The following is a 16340-nucleotide window of genomic DNA, read 5'->3' as shown; positions in this document are numbered from 1 at the left end:
CAGCTGGACACACCAGCAGGGACCTCCAGCACAGAGACGGTGTCTGTGTACAGATACTCCTGTACCTGAGCCGCAGCAAACACACAAACATGACTTTATCCCGATCACCTCTGTTTCCTTATTCTGGATAACGCCAGATTTTTCCTTAAAAGCAGGTTCCTGTTGACATTAGAGGTTCCTGCAATAATCAGGTAAAGTGCAGTGGGGGGGGGACTGAAGTAGTTTCCAGCTGCTGTTATTGTGCAGCACAATTATCCAGGTCAAGTCAAAGGCCGCTGAGAAACTGGATCCCTGCAGACACCCAATATCTGTTAGAGGAAACACTGCTGTCCCATCACTGACACAGTCTGGAGGGAGGGAGGGTCTGCACCTCCATGGCCTGAACGAAGTCACCAAATGTAAACACATGGTGCTAAAGGTAATAACTCAGGTTGTTCCAGACAAACACGACTGACTGTAGAATTGTGCTTTGCTAACAATACTTGTACTTTGACCAAAGCAATATTTTATTTGTGATCAAGTAATTCAGAATTTTGATATTTCTTCTTCTGCTGCCGCCCATGAAGACATTTCAGGCCACAGTCCACATAAGTAACTAATAACCTACGTCTTGTATAAATTCCAGGTTTTTGGGGGGAAATGTGAACCAGACACAAGCAGACAAATCTCCTCATCAACCCCTGCAACCTCCTGGAAGGACTGAAGAAATGCCTGAAATATGTGACTCAGCTAAAAGCTAAAAAGCCAAACAGAGTTTGTGTTAAAGAGCTACAAGCTCTTACTCCTCAATTAACGGAGGTGGCCGGCAGCGGCAGTGGCAGCGGCGGCGGCGGAGAGTGGTTTATCTGGGCCGGGGATTTGGACGGTATTAGTGTAATCTTTCTCTCTGTGACCAACAGGTCTGCTCGTCATCTATCCAATACATCCCTGCTTCATCCTACAGAGGAGAGCAAATGATGGCACATCTGGGCTGCCACTTGCTTCTGGGATCTGTCAGTGAAGAGTTAGAGCTTCAGTTTTTCATTTCAGTTTTAAAGATTCTCTGCAAAGGAAAAGGCTGTGGAAACTTTGGATTCCTTTGTTCGAATCATTGATTTTCTCTTCCCTCATGCATAGTTTTTTAGATGTCTTTCCTTTAAATATCTCTCACCCACAGGAGAAGGCCTGACCTTTGACCTCTTTATTACCTGTTGCTTGTCATGCCGTCTGATCTAGGAACCACTGTGCGTCTTTGAAGCCACAGGTGTCAACTAAAATCCCAGAATTCAATATGTTTTAAGTCATCTGTGTTTAACTGCTTGTGCACAGAGTTAAAAAACATACACACACAACACAGTGATGAGGTTACATTTGAAACGTGCCATTTTTGCATTTTTTGACATTTTAAGTGTTTGTTGAGAGAATTCTTCCTCTAATTTAAAAACCACAGACCCTCGCCCCGATCGAAACAATACAACACAGAAAAAACTCATTGTGATTAAATATGTAAATCTATAAATAAACCTGGGAACAATCTGGAGATAAACACCCTCTGCCTGCAATCAATCAAATCTGTCCAGACCCTCTAATTCTCAGCTCTGTGGCCCAGTTTGGCTCCAATCTCTCAAAGCTCCCCCTCAGCTCGCATAACCCCCTCCCACAACATAACCACAGCGCTGCATGGTGAATAATTGACAAGCTCTCCCTCCCCTCCCCTCTCCTCTTTGTGTCTCTTTCCATCACTCCGTCTTTGTGGCGTTGCTCGTCGGGTTTTCCAGGCAGTGACGACCTGCCCTCCCTCGCCTCCATCATGTCCAGTTTCCACCTGTAGCCGGCTGCATGTTGACAACAGGCAGGTAAACAGACGGAAACAAAGGAGCAGCTGTCGGTAAGACCAGACCTAAACATTCAAACAAAGGAGAGTGAGGGTTTACAGTTTACTGTCATGTTTTCAGGACTTTTTAAATCGTGCCAGGAAACAGCAGATAGAGCAGTAAGTGAGTAAATGAAAAACTTAACATATGTGGTTGAATCCTGTATTTTATCAGAACACCTTCTGGTGCTGTAGAAAATCATTTAACCCTTTGAGGACATCATCCAGCTAAGCTGAGGGAAAATGATTATTTTTAACTGCTGGACTCTTCACCTTAAGGTTGGGAACCAGTTTTACAGAAACATATTCAAAAACGCTTAAACATACAATTTCTCTCAAGAGTTTTAAGAATATTAAGAAGACTTTTAGAAAATGTTGTGAATCTGCTCAAAGTTTTCGGTTCTGCTAAGACCATTTAACTGAAACGTTGCTGTGTTGCTGTGAAGAGCTGTTGTAGAGAAGCTTCTGCAGGGTACTGAGTGATTGCACTGTGGTTCTCCAGATTTCTCAGTGAGAGCAGTTTTTATTTTTAATGATAGAAATGACAGCCACAATAATTACACCCAAGTTGTAATAAACCAGAATTATAAGAAGTAAAAACATATTTTTGGAGACAAATTGTATTATTTTTTCAACTTTTCTCTGGTCTTTGCTTTTTTATAGTTAGCTACTGGATTGTTTTCCCTCTTCAAGCCTAAAAACTACTCAAATGAACCAGTCACTCATAAACATGCAGTACAGCACAGAACAATTTTAACTTCAGGAAGTGTCCAGAAGACGAGTGCAGGAGTAAAATTATGAAAGGTAAAGAAATCTTCTGTCCAGGCACCAGTCAGAGGTCAGAGTGAGCACAGGAATCCTCATGAAAATGTCACTAGATATTAATCTCCCCTCTCTGGTTGTTTTCAGGAAGCTGTTGGAGTCATGAAGGGGTTGGTCTTCCTCCTGCTGCTGGTGACGGAGGCGTCCTCCAGGTCTCGCAGCAGCTGGTGTGAACTGGGCTGTGACTGTCGAGGAGACCTCAAGTTCACCATCTGCTCCCGGGCTCTCTTCACTCAGCTGCCCAGCAGAGTGGCCCCCGGCACCGAGCTCCTCGACCTGTCCGACAACCACATCTCTGTGATCCCTGAACACTCCTTCAGCAAGAACCGCAAACTCAGAGTCCTCCTGCTGCAGAACAACAACATCAGCGTGGTGGAGGACGCCGCTTTCTCTCGGCTGGAGTTCCTGCAGAAACTGGACCTGAGCTGGAACCAGATCTCCACCCTGACTGAGGGCTTCTCCGTCGGCCTGGCTTTGCTGCGGGAGCTGCAGCTGGCCCACAACCAGCTGACGAGCCTGGACAGCCTGAGCTTCCTGCACCTGGACGGCCTCCAGAGGTTAAACCTGACCAGCAACGCCATCCACACCATCCAGGTGAGGGCGTTCTCCTCCATGAGCACGCTGCGGCAGCTCCACCTGGAGGACAACCAGCTGACGTCTCTGCGGAGCGGCATGTTCTCCATGCTGCGCTCCCTGGAGGTCCTTAACCTGGCCGGAAACCGGATCAGCGAGATGGAGATGTCCGTCTTGAAGCCGCTCCTCAGCATGACGCTGCTCAACCTGGCCGACAACGAACTGTCCACCATCTCCTTCAAGACGTTCCAGAGCATCCACACCTACAGCACCCACATCCTGCTGGAGGGGAACCCCTGGAACTGCGACTGCGACCTGCAGAGACTTTTCCGGAAGCTGCGGAGCATCCAGAGGCTCTTCCTGGACGACTACTACAACCTGACCTGCAAGGCGCCACCCGTCCTCCTGGACTACCGGCTGATGGACGTGGACACGGAGCTGTGCATCGCGGAGACGGTCACCGTGCTCATCATCACCGTCACCGTGGTGATCACCGTGCTGGCCGCCATGCTGATGGGCGAGAGGAAGAGGAAGAAGAAGAAGAAGGGGAAGCACTGGACACAGCAGGGAGAGCTTTCAGATGAGTCGGACTACTGAAACACATCCTCCTCTTCCTCTGCTCCTCTGAAACGCATCACAGCTCGCTTTCTTCTCCTTTTCCGTCTCCTGATTTTCAGGAACTCAGCGTTGTCACTTCATTCCCACTGGAACATCTGTACGCCTGGAAAGAGATTTGGGATTGTGCAGTTCATTTTGTTGGATTTCTGCTGGAAGGATTTCCCATCTGCTTCGCACCAAAAAGCCTGGAGAAGCTTTCTTTCAAACACAACATCTGCTTCAGGATAACAACACTTTTTTTGAATGGCATCATATTTATGAACATTTTATCTGATAATTTGACTGAAATTTTTAAAGCTGGATTGCAAATATCATTTTTATGTGAATGTATATGATGAAGTTGAGGCAGTGGTCGTGAGTTGTGAATGTTCCTGATGTGAAAAACATTAAATGAGATGTTGTGACATTTAATTGTACAAAGTTTCTCATTTAAGACAAACATTTTTCCACATATTCATATTTTCCAGTAGAAAACAAAACACAAACACTTGTCAGAACAGTGCACATCTGTAGTTTACATTGAAGTCTGCAGCGACCCCTGCAGGCAAACAGTTGTATTGCACTGAAAATCATTATCTGACGTCTGATTTCATTTTCCTCTAACACCAGATGATGGGTGTGGTTTGTTTCCTGGTAAATATATATTTATATATTCAGCAAGTTCCTTTTTTTTTTGTTTGCTTGTTTATTTGTTTTGGGGGTTTTTTTCCCTCTATTACCATAAGCATGTTAAAATTAAAATAAATGAGCATCAAGTGCAGGTTTTCTCTTTATTCTAAATATAGGGAAATTATACCAAAGCTGTAAGACACTGTTACATACACACAAAAAGACAATTTCTCTGACAAAATGTGTAAAAAAAAATCAGCTTTCTGGATTTTAACACTTCTAACATGTTACTTTAGTTTCTTCTAAAGTTTATAGAGCAGTTGAATAAATAAAGTACATGTTAGAGATTGAGAATATTCATTTTTATATGATTGGGTTTGAGCAGTGTAAGCATCATAGAGTTTAAATGCAGAATATATATATTTAGATTTAGTTTCCTAAAGGGGTGCAGATTTATCTAATAAATAACGTTGTAAAAATAATAATTATGATAGAATTTGTGAGGCAGTTATATTCATTATGACCATGTTGCCATATAAAGTCACTGCAGGGACATGTGTTGTGTCTGAAGGTTTATGTTTGTGGATGTTTTCTCTGTCATTAATGGAGGTTTCCCCTTTAATTGACCCACTGGAGACGCTGAGTCAATAAGTCTGGATTTACCACTGAAAACTACCGGATGTCCACAAAATAAAAGCACAGCATACGCCTAGACAAACACAAATCACAGATGAATGTGCTGGAATAAATATTGAATGTAGTAATGTATCAGCTAATATTACAATTACTGTAACAGTGCCAATTACAATTTCCCAGAACCCTAAATGATGATATCTCTAACAGTCCTAAACTTAAAGATATTCAATTCACTGACATACATGATAAGAAATAGCAGTAATTTGTCATGTTTTTGTTTGAAATACGATTAAATAATCAACTCTTCAGTTAACTTAATCAACTAATCAATTGCTTGACCTTTAGATGTACACTACAAAATGACTATTTACTTAGTAGATTGTATTAAAAATAGAATATTAGAAAGAACATTGACTGATAATTACTAAAATCCATATATGATGCTATAATATAATAAGGGCTTTTATTGTGAAGGCGCCGGCCGGATGTTGTGTTGTGGGTCGCTGTCACTTTGAGGACAGGTGGAAGCTCCGGTTTAACGAGCCGCTGTTGTTCTCAATACAAAGGCAGCAGACCCGGGAAACTCTTCACATTTACTCTAAAATAAGACCCGAACTCTTCACCGGGAATTCACACGTTACCCGCGGGATAAAAGTAGTAATTTTGACCGGTTTTGCGTGAAAAATGTCCGAGCGAAGAGAGAAATTCACGAGGAACTGCGCAGTTTAATGGGAACCGTGACCTGAGCAGGTGAGATAATTAATTCCTTTGTAAATGTGCTGTTTTATTTTACACTGGGTGGGGTTTTTAAAAGTATGTTTAAGAAGTTACAGGAGGGAAAATGAAATGAAAAGAAGCCACGGTGTCAGAGCCATTTCCTGCCCGTTCAACCGGTTTATCTGCACTAGCAGCGTCATGCTAGCTGTTCTGTTAAATTCCCCTTTTAATGCATTGAGTTTGGTTTGTTTTCCCTCTGAAATAAACTGTAGCTTTAGTGAAGATATCAGACACTTCCGCATGGGACCGGCAGTGGTTTCCAAACTGGGGTCCGAGGACCTCCAGCGGCCCTGGGAGGACCACCTGACCGGTGCTGTTTTCATATAGTGATGGTTCTCAAAATGTGGTCTGGGGACCTCCAGGGATCCTGAAGGGGTCCCAGCCGAGGTCCACTGTAAAAATGTATTTTACTCCACCCAGACCACATGAGACCAGGTGAAGATCAAACACCACTACACACACCTGCACTAGCTCAACAGGTAAATCACAGACACTGTCTCAGGTCTGTGCAACCTCAGGTGTTTTAGTTTATTTATATTTATAATTTCATATGCCAGCCAGACTGCATCACACCAGGTCTAGACTAGAATAACAAGGAGACTCTGGAGACAGTTTAAAGCACAGTGACAGATTTCAAAAGTTAAGATAAAAAACACTTTTATTCTATTATTGGCTAGATAAAAAGGTAAATATAAGTTTTTTTGGTTTTATTTTCTAAGTGAAATAAGAGACAATCTATTTATTGATTGTTGTACATGCGTTTAAAAAAAAAAAAAAGAACCTGATTTGTCTGTTTCTCTCCCTTAGTCACACCTCTACCTAAAAAAAGCAGCTGATTGTTTGCAGCATTTGAAGCTCACTAGACGTTCCTCCAAAGACAGGTCTATTTATAGGAGCAGTAGCTGTTCGATTATTCCCAGGCTGAGAGATATTGATGTTGGAACATCTTCAGAGTAACAAACCTTTTTTTATTGTGAGAGAAAGAAACGCCCAGTGAATCATTTTGAGACATTTTCTCTCACGATCTTTCAGGATCTTTTTCTAAACGTTGTGTTTGCGGTGGAGGAACGTGACATCATGTTTGGTTTCCAGCCAAACACGACTGACTTTGTTCAGCGGAGCAGACTAACCTGCCAGCTGGAGGACAACTCGGTATCATTTGGTTAATGACAGTCCCTCTCACCCTCATTTCCTTATCCTCCAGATATGGCAGCTGACGACAAGGTTGCCATCCTGACAGACGATGAGGAGGAGCAGAAGAGGAAGTACGTGTTGGCCGAGCCGTTCAACACCCTGTCGGTGCAGCAGCAGGTGGGCGTGTCTGCGACACCTGCGCCCGCTGCAGACTCTCCGCCCGAACAGCCCTCAGCCTCACAGCCCGACTCCATCAACTGCTGCCAGAGGATGTGCCTCCGCATCAACAGCCACCTCCTCATCTCCAAAGTCTTCTACTTCTTCTTCTACGCCGCCTACGGCTCGCTGCACCCTCTGCTGGCCGTGTACTACAAGCAGCTCGGTATGTCAGCCAGCCGCAGCGGGCTGCTCGTCGGGATCCGCTACTTCATTGAGTTCTGCAGCGCCCCCTTTTGGGGCGTGGTGGCCGACCGCTTCAAGAAGGGGAAGGCGGTCCTGCTGTTCTCCGTGTTCTGCTGGTTGGTGTTCAACTCCGGCATCGGCTTCGTCAAACCAGCTGAGATGAAATGCGAGGAAAAAGGCGCTGCTCCTGCGACGACCGTGACGCCTGTGGTGACGTCTCTCCCTCACGGTAACTTCACAAGTCCGAGCAACTCCACCAACCACACCAGGAGTCGCCGGAGCCTTCTAGACCTCCCCAAACTCCTGGACTTCAGCATGCTCCACAGGCATGCACGAAGCGCTGACGCCAACACGACGTCACCCCCCGTCAATCTGCCTAACACCACCCAGCTCACACCAAACACCACCCTGCCCACGACCACCGCCTCTCCTGCTCCAACCAAAGTCAAGGAGTACCAGATCATCTACAACGAGGACCAGGTGGAGACCATCTTCCTGCTCATTCTGCTCGTCATCATCGTGGGCGAGTTCTTCAGCGCCCCGGCCGTCACCATCGTGGACACCGTCACCCTGCAGTACCTCGGTAAAGCCCGCGACCGCTACGGCCTGCAGAGGATGTGGGGCTCCCTGGGCTGGGGGCTGGCCATGCTGCTTGTGGGCATCTGGATCGACCACACACACATCACGGTCGTGATCGACGGCATCGGCTGCATCCTGCCCGACTACCGCCTCCACAACTACCGGATCGCCTTCATCGTCTTCGGTGTGCTGATGGGTGTGGCGTTTGTTGTTGCAACTCAGTTCTACTTTGAGAAAGGTGGCGGCTACCAGCAGGAGCCTCCAGAGGGGGTGGTGGAGCACACCGACAGCCCGAGGTCGATAACAGAGTCCAGCTCCTCTGACCAGACTCCCATCAGCCCCAGCGCCACACAGGAGTTCCCCTACACTGATCTCCTGAAGCTTCTCTGCAGCGTGCGCTACAGCTCCGTGCTGTTTGTCGCCTGGTTCATGGGCTTCGGCTACGGCTTCGTCTTCAGCTTCCTCTACTGGCACCTGGAGGACCTGAAGGGGACGACCACGCTGTTCGGCGTCTGCTCCATCCTCAGCCACGTCTCTGAGCTTGCTGCTTATTTCACCAGCCACAAGTTCATCGAGCTGGTTGGACACGTCAGGTAAGACACACTGCGTAGGGTGTTAAATATTATATTACAGACATTTATGTTTTAGTTCTAAATGCTAGACACACATCGAGGAAGGTAACTATAGATCACAGCAGATTGATTTTGATTTGAACAGCAATATTTGCAGAGGCATAAAAAGGCTTCTTCAAATAGACTGAGACTCTTTCCAAACTAAAAAAATGCATTAGCACGAGGTTAAGAATCTCCAGTGTGTGTAAATCCTCCTGTATTCCCTCTTTTCTGCAGCTTTATTTTACTCCAGTACAACCTGACAGTAAAATACTCACTGTTCACTCATTGCAATAAACAAGGACGTCTGTGGTGCAGCTGACGGTCAGATCCGTCCTCCGCTCTGCAGTTAGCCGTTGTATCCAGTGTCAGAGCTAATGTGCCTCTGTGGGACAATGCTGTCATTGATGGTCGGGGTTTCTGTCGGAGCGAATTCAGGGCCGGACCTCACAGGCAGCAGGGACATTTGAGAGCGTGGTGTTAGATGACAGGGTGCAGCTCTGAACCTGCACAACGTCCACACTGTTGACCCTGAAACAACTCGACAGGAGGGAAGTTAGAGGAGTTTCTAAAAGGCTTTTAAAACTGTAATGAAACTGTAGAGTTAGACACTGACACTGATTCTTGAGTGTGTGAGGATGTGAGACTGTGCTGCAAACACACTTCCTGCTTTACTGAAAGGTCTGAACAAGAGAAACCAACTCGAGAGCAGAGCGAGCTGCAGCTGCAGCATCACTCATGGTCACCTGTCTTTGTATAGAAGGGGGGATGGTAACAGGCCGCCTCAGGCTGCTGCAGGTGTCCTGTGTTGACCCTGTTACAGACGACGGATGTGCGCAGTTGTAAAATAAAAGAGCAAAACTTGGTGCATTTCGTGTTGAGTAGCTGGGTTAAATTAACCAGTGTCACCAGGTGTGTTTCCAACCTCCTGTTTCTATGCATTGAAATTTGTAGTTAGGGTTAGCAGCTCTTATTATCATCTCTGTGTGCGTGTGTGCGTGCGTGTGTGCGTGCGTGTGTGCGTGCATGTGTGCGTGCGTGTGTGTGTGTGTGTGTGTGTGTGTGTGTGCGCGCACTCAACAAACCATCTTTAGATGAACAAACAGTGGAATAATCCTGAACAAATGGACTGACTGAGGGTGTGTCGTTTCTCTTCACCTTGTTTGTCCTGAACACTGCAGCCAGAAAACAACTGAAGCTGAAACAATGACCTGATTCATCTGTTTTATAGTTTTACAGTCAAACTGAATTTATTTTCACCTTGTTAAACCTTCTCCTCTTTTTACTGAAGGCTGCTTTGTCAAACAGCTTCCTCCAGTTTAGGGATGAACCATGAACCTAATTACTCAATGACAGTTTTAATAATAAGACCAATGTGCTTTCTACCTTTTATTGTCTTTGTTATTTTTTTATTTTTTCAACAATTTATTTTAATATTTAAATATCAAATTTGAATAAAAACCTACCTAGTGTCCTACAAGTGTCCTTGAGACAATGATTTAGGCCAAATGCCAAATGAATGTAATGTAATGTATTAACACCCAGCCCTCCTCCGTCTCCCCCCCTCAGAGTGCTGTACATCGGCCTGGCCTGCAACACGGCTCGTTACCTGTACATCTCCTACCTGCAGAACGCCTGGACCGTCCTGCCCATGGAGGTCCTTCAAGGTAACCTTCATTCATTTCTCTGTGTGCAGGGAGGGTGAGGAGAGCTAGGACCCAGGGGACAGGACGGGAACCTGCTGTGTTTGTCTAACAGGACGCTTATCAGACGGCCTTCTTCCTCCTGCACTAACAGCAGTGAAGCAGGACCTGCTTCACTTTGGAGGGAGGCGGCCGGAGCTGCACTTCAGACACTAATGAGTTTGTCCACAGACAGGAAGCTTAGAAAATACTGAATGAAACTCTGCAGTGAAGCTCTTCTTGAACGCACTGACACAACGTCCTCTATTGGCCTCTTAACATTATTGTTGATTAATGACTCACTATTAATTATAACTGTTACTGTAGGACAACAAACACAAGCTTAAATACAACACAGCTAACTAAGTGACTCCATGGCAACTTCATACTTCCTGTTTACATCCTCGTGACACCCCTCCCACTGTCTTGGAGGTTGTCCAAGCGTTTACAGCATTTAAATGCACATTATTCAAACTAAAGTGGATAAAAATGTAAAGCAAGTGAGAAACACAGAAGAGGAGTGAAAGTGAAGTAAAGTGAAGAGCTGACGGCTCCTGTGTGGTTTGTTTGAGACGTCTACCCTGAGAAAACACTGACACCTCACAGAATAAACAAGTGAAAACTCGTTCAGAGCCTCAGCTTCAAGTTCGCTGCTTGTTTTCACTGTGAAGTCGACCACTTCAAACAATAAAAAGACAATATATCTCCAGTCTGAGCTGATAACGTCACCACACAACAGAAGAATCAGAGAGGCAGCGCTCTGCAGGAACAAGTGACTTTTTACTGGTGTTTACATCCAGTGCTTCATGTGTGATTATCTCTGACACCATGTCATGTGACACGTTGCAGTCTGCAGACAGGAAGCTGGACTGCTGACAAAAATAAAAGTGTTTAGTCTGTGGTCTGATTAAAAGAAAAAAACACAAGTGAAACAAATATTCATTCAATTTTTATGATAAATAAACCAACAAATACAGTTCTTGTTTAAATGAAGCACTATTTTATCTTATCTGTCTAGACATCATCAATAAATTTATCCCACTAACAGAAATCTTCTGTGATCTCAGCCTGATATAAGTTAAGCTTCTGTACCATAGAACATTATTTAAAAACCTTATAAACCATATAAAATATCAGGCAACAAATTCCTTCATTTCACGTCGAGTTTATGCTAAAAACAACTCAGTAACTTCACTTTTGTGAACCGTGACCGCTGTCTGTCCCTGTGCGTCCTCCAGGTGTGACCCACGCCTCAGTTTGGGCAGCCTGCATCTCCCTCCTGAGCGCAGCGGTGCCCCCTGCGCTGAGGACTTCGGCGCAGGGAATCCTGCAGGGCCTCCACCTCGGTCTGGGCCGCGGCTGTGGAGCCATGGTGGGGGGAGTGTTCGTCAGTTATTTTGGTACGAGGCGACCGTGTCGTCGTGAATCACATCGTCCAGTGAAGCTGAGATATTTCGATTTAATTCTTCCACCACTGACTGTTTCCCACTGTGCAGGAGCTGCAGCGACGTTCAGAGGAATCGGCATGGCCTCCCTCGTCATCCTCCTCATCTTCGCCTTCATCCAGTGTCTGACTGGAGAGGAGGAGGAGAAAGGTGAGAAAACCCTGACTTCACACACAGTTTTCATCTTATTTTTATCAGATTTATTTTTTTAAATCTAAGATGAATTGGAATATAATTTTATTTTATGTTTTTTTCTCAGAGGACAAAATGTTAGCAGAGAACATCCCCGTCCCCTCCAGCCCGGTTCCCATCGCCACTATCGATCTGGTACAGAGCCAGAACGCCGTCAATAGTCCTATCCCGGCCCGCCAGGCCGCCGTCCTGCCTGTCAAGAAGACCAAGCACCAGGAGGATCAGGAGGACGTGACCCGGCCGGCCTGGGTGCTCTCCGGAGCCCCGTGGGTCACCATCGCCTTCGCCCTGGTCCAGATCAAAGAAATGATGAACATGGCGAAGAGCAGCGGACCGCCACCAGAGACTCTACCACTGCAGGTGAACAAAATCACATCAGTTCAGTTCATCGTTAAAAGACTGAGAGACTAAATGTCACCATGGCAACATTTAGCATGTAATATTTAACATTAGTAGAATATGTTAATGAGCAGGTATTAGTTTTAGTTGTGTCCTGTCATTTTTGTTTTTGACAAAAAGCTCGACTTCAGTGAACTGATTACCTGACCTGCATTTAATTTAATAATCAATAATCCATCAATAATATCAAACATTCGCCTCTCAGACGTGACGACTTTTGCCCAAGGGATGTGAAGTGGCAGCTACAGATAAGATGGATTTAAAGGTCTCGTATCGTATAAAGGAAGATGTCGGTGTGAATTTTGATTGTAGGTTCAGGCTGAGAGCGGTGCCTGCTTTGTTGTGACATCACAAAGTTCCAGAAGTCCTGACGGCTGGTTTTAAGGCTCAGTTTCTGAATACAGGCTGTGTGCATTTCTCTGTGGACTGAGGCTTTGATACTTTCACAGTATTAATATAGAACCTAGACCTGCTTTATAATCACAAACACATGGACATCTACCTTTAGACTGTAGATGATTTAACAGATTCCCGCTGTTCGGGTCCTTTGTGACTGGTCTGACTCTCATCCGGTGTCGTCACTGGAAATAGATTCACTATAATGTCGCTGCATTAATGATAGAAATCATATAATAACAGACTGTTTCCATCTGTTGTGTTTGATAGTTTAATGACTGTGTGGGAAAAGATTCTTTAACTTTCACTAAACTGAACCTTCTGACGCTTCCTCCTCTAACCGGCTGCCCACACACACGCTGAAGAAAGGTGAGACGTCTTTGCGTGCGAAGGTCGATGGAAAACTACCATGTGTGTGCAGGGGGTGGGGGGAGGGGGGTGGGGTGTCCAGAGTTTCCTGTGTGTGTGTGTGTGTGTGTATTGCATGTGGCGATAACAGTGACTCATCTATACCTGAGTGTGTGTGGTATGTGGGCGTGTACATGCATGCATACGTCTGTGTGTCTGTGAAAACTCCCACGCCTGAATCATGACGTTATGTGAGGCACATGCCTGGATTAACCCAGTGATGTCAAACCCCGCCAGAGGGTGGGGTCGGGGGAGTTGGAGGTGGGCGTCAGCCAGCTCTGACTGTCTGTCTGACATCAGGACCTTTGTCTAACAATAATATGTTGTTATATATTATTAAATTTACATCAAATATATAGATTTACGCTACATCTGCAATATTATACTTTTTTTTTTTTTAAGGTGGTTTGTTTTTCTGCAATAACATACATGTTAATAATTATAATTTATTTCAGAATTTATTTTATTTGTGGGAAAACTTTAAATATCTTGAAATAATGGACATGAACAACAATCTATAAGATTTATTTATAAGCTTTAAATGGGGATGAAATAATAGGAAACTGGCTGAAATGTAAACTTAAGTTCTGCTGAATTGATAATTTCACATGACCAGATTTCAAATATGTCTGGCTGCTGATTGTTTGACCGTCTCTTCAGGGGAGAGGAGTTAAAGTCTGCACGAAAAGCTGCCAGATTTAAAAGCTCATTTTGTCTCGAAAACGTAACGTTCAGAGAGCAGAGGACTCAGGTGAGACTCAGATTCATACAGGTCAGTGCATCTGATGAGTTTAGATGTTTATGTGAAGATCTGACTTATCTTTGTGCGTCCAGTTAGTGTCCTAGATAACACACCTCAGAGAAACTAGCTAGTTAGTGTTAAAACAAGTGTCTCATTGTTTTCTGGACAGTTAGTTAGCTAGGCAGCAACAAGTTTCCCCAGCTAGACCTCTTTTTTTTTTTTTAGATCTTTTTTTACACTGAATTAAATAAAAGACATGTTCCTCCATGTCGGTGTCGGATGTGCGATTGTATGCATGTGTCACACCTGAAAAACTGGCCTCTCGTCAGACGCCATCACTGTTTGTTCCTCTTGTTGCCAGGTACCTAATGAGCGGGCGTCGCCTGAGTACGCGGCGGTGGCGACGTCGCACAGTTCAACTGATGACTCCACAGATCCACCGTCGGCCAGCTCAGAACCAGACACACAACCAAACACCGCCCGTCCTAACAAAGACCAAACGCACCCATCTTCAGAGGAAGGAGGGCCCAGAGAAAACCCAGCCTTAACAGCAGGAAACACAGACTGACTCTCTGTCTAGAAACTTTACTCCACACACACTGAGCTTTAAACTCACTGTGGTTTATTACTGCAAAAACATCCACAGTCACAAGTCACTTAGTCTCAAATTCAGTCTGAAAATCTGCTGGTGTGGTGGAATAATTTCACTGCAGTCTCACTTCTGTCAGGAGCTTGACAAAACATTGTATTTGTATGTGTTTAAGGTACAAAAATAAGCTTGTATATGAAACTCCAGAATTCATTGGTCGATTGAGTTGTTTTCAAATGGTTTTACGACAGGACCTGTTTGAATGGGTTGTTTTTGCAGCAGGGACTTTGTTTTGACTGTTTGGATGAAAAATGAGGTGCGTTTGGTGGCATTTGCCTCTCAGAGGCGAGCAAATCCAACACACCTCGGAGCTCTGAGCACTTTGTTACCTGCCCTTTACCGGTGGAGCGTGAAGGAAAGTCCTTCAAGTGTAAAGAATGTGCCTCTTTAGGAAAAATGTTAATTTAAAAGTGAGGAAATCTGGCAAAACATTAGTTTAATGTAACAGTTTCCAACAAAATTAGCACATCAGATCAATTTTTAAGAGCTAATTAGATTTATTATTTTTAAATTAAATATTGAATCCGTTTCCAGTGGAGTTTTACATGGCGGCATAAAGAAAAACAGGATTTCTGCAGCTGGAGAGACATCACTTCCTTTGTTTCAGATTTCAGTGCTTTCAAAACAAAGACTGAGCAGAGGATGAGCTGCTGTCAGAGATGATCTGTGTGTTGTACACTGAAGGAGCCCCGATGAAGAAGTGCCTCTTTTAAACCCACTGTAAGCCTCTGAATCATCATTGTTGTCCTAACTTATTATTAGAAGATGTCAAGTAAGGATCCCTTTACTCAAACACAGGATACTGGGTTTTTTTAAAGGTTGATCCCGGTGTTTTTGTAGTGAAACTGCCAACAGCTGACACACACTTTATCTACTGTCTGTTTGTGATTTTCATGCCAAACACTTCCCAGTATTCAGTGTTTTTGTGTCGTCTGAGTAGAAATACCAGAGGATTGAAGAAATTATGTGAACTGTAATGTGGACGATTAAAGGAGATTTTGGAAAAAGAGCAAAGAAAATGAAAAATGTCAAGTTTTTTCAGCCAGTTTTTCTTTCATGACGACCATCACCAGCTCTTTGATACAGCATCAGTGTAATTTATATCATATTGCTTAAAAAAATATAATTAAGTGTGTGTTGTGTTGAGTAGTAAAGCCCAGGCTGAGCTTTACAGTTCAGTGTGATACTGTAACTGGGCAACTCTGACCCTGAAGAAGATCATGGGATATGATTGAAAGCTCCAGAACAGCTATGTTGATGAGTATTTCCATTTTGTATCTTACTACATTTTAGAGACAAATATTGGACATTTTACTCCATTGCATATATTTTGTTTTATGAATCTGAATCTGCAACATAACTATTAACTTATTAAATTAATGCAAAACTTAAGATCTGCAGTAAATTTACTTTCCACCACTAATTTAGAGAATGTTTATTCAGTATTTTTACACTCTGATGTTGCTGTTTTTTGTTTTTAAATGTTTCCATTTAAATCTTATTTTGAAAGAGCCTGCAGCAGTAAGACAAAGGCAGTGCAGTGACCATCACAACAGAGGAGTAAAGTAGCTTTAAATAGAAAGTGCAGGGGTTTAAATCGGAGGATGTTGATGCTGCAGGTCGCTGGTACAGATGTGGTCAGAAGCAGCCACTTGATGGCAGTAGTGCTCTGAGTGTCGGTGGATTTATGGCGTCTCAAATGAACTGAGCCAGCCTGTGTGTGTGTGTGTGTGTGTGTGTGTGTGTGTGTGTGTGTGTGTGTGTGTGTGTGGAGGGTTATTGAGGTTGTGGTGCGCCTGCTACTGATGGGTGTG

At 44.3% G+C, this 16340-nt stretch overlaps 2 protein-coding genes across 6 annotated transcripts; both read left to right on the top strand.

Annotated features, from left to right (window-relative positions):
• Nucleotides 1-1012: 1012 nt before the first annotated feature.
• Nucleotides 1013-4620, top strand: LOC139609899 (leucine-rich repeat-containing protein 4C). 4 transcript variants are annotated; one of them, XM_071464945.1, is made up of 2 exons: nt 1013-1835; nt 2766-4620. In XM_071464945.1, the coding sequence occupies exon 2, from the start codon at nt 2777-2779 to the stop codon at nt 3842-3844; it is 1068 nt and encodes a 355-aa protein (XP_071321046.1). In that variant the 5' UTR covers nt 1013-1835; nt 2766-2776; the 3' UTR covers nt 3845-4620. The 4 variants fall into 4 exon arrangements, with proteins under 4 accessions (XP_071321046.1, XP_071321045.1, XP_071321044.1 ...); XM_071464944.1 differs by having other exon boundaries at nt 1014-1835; nt 2762-4620; XM_071464943.1 differs by having other exon boundaries at nt 1016-1867; nt 2762-4620.
• A 983-nt stretch (nt 4621-5603) lies between these two features.
• LOC139609751 (major facilitator superfamily domain-containing protein 6-A-like) lies at nt 5604-15918 on the top strand. Of its 2 annotated transcripts, XM_071464704.1 has the most exons (8): nt 5604-5860; nt 6100-6366; nt 7092-8595; nt 10183-10280; nt 11534-11695; nt 11792-11890; nt 12000-12292; nt 14239-15918. In XM_071464704.1, the coding sequence occupies exons 3-8, from the start codon at nt 7094-7096 to the stop codon at nt 14443-14445; spliced, it is 2361 nt and encodes a 786-aa protein (XP_071320805.1). In that variant the 5' UTR covers nt 5604-5860; nt 6100-6366; nt 7092-7093; the 3' UTR covers nt 14446-15918. The 2 variants fall into 2 exon arrangements, with proteins under 2 accessions (XP_071320805.1, XP_071320804.1); XM_071464703.1 differs by lacking the exon at nt 6100-6366.
• The last annotated feature ends 422 nt before the right edge of the window (nt 15919-16340 follow it).

This window comes from Trachinotus anak, unplaced genomic scaffold (assembly GCF_046630095.1).
Source record: "Trachinotus anak isolate AG129_WGS33_773 ecotype Australia unplaced genomic scaffold, CSIRO_AGI_Tana_v1 ptg000026l, whole genome shotgun sequence".
NCBI lineage: Eukaryota > Metazoa > Chordata > Actinopteri > Carangiformes > Carangidae > Trachinotus > Trachinotus anak.
Note: the sequence above shows the minus strand (reverse complement) of the source record. Positions and strands in the feature narration are given on the sequence as shown.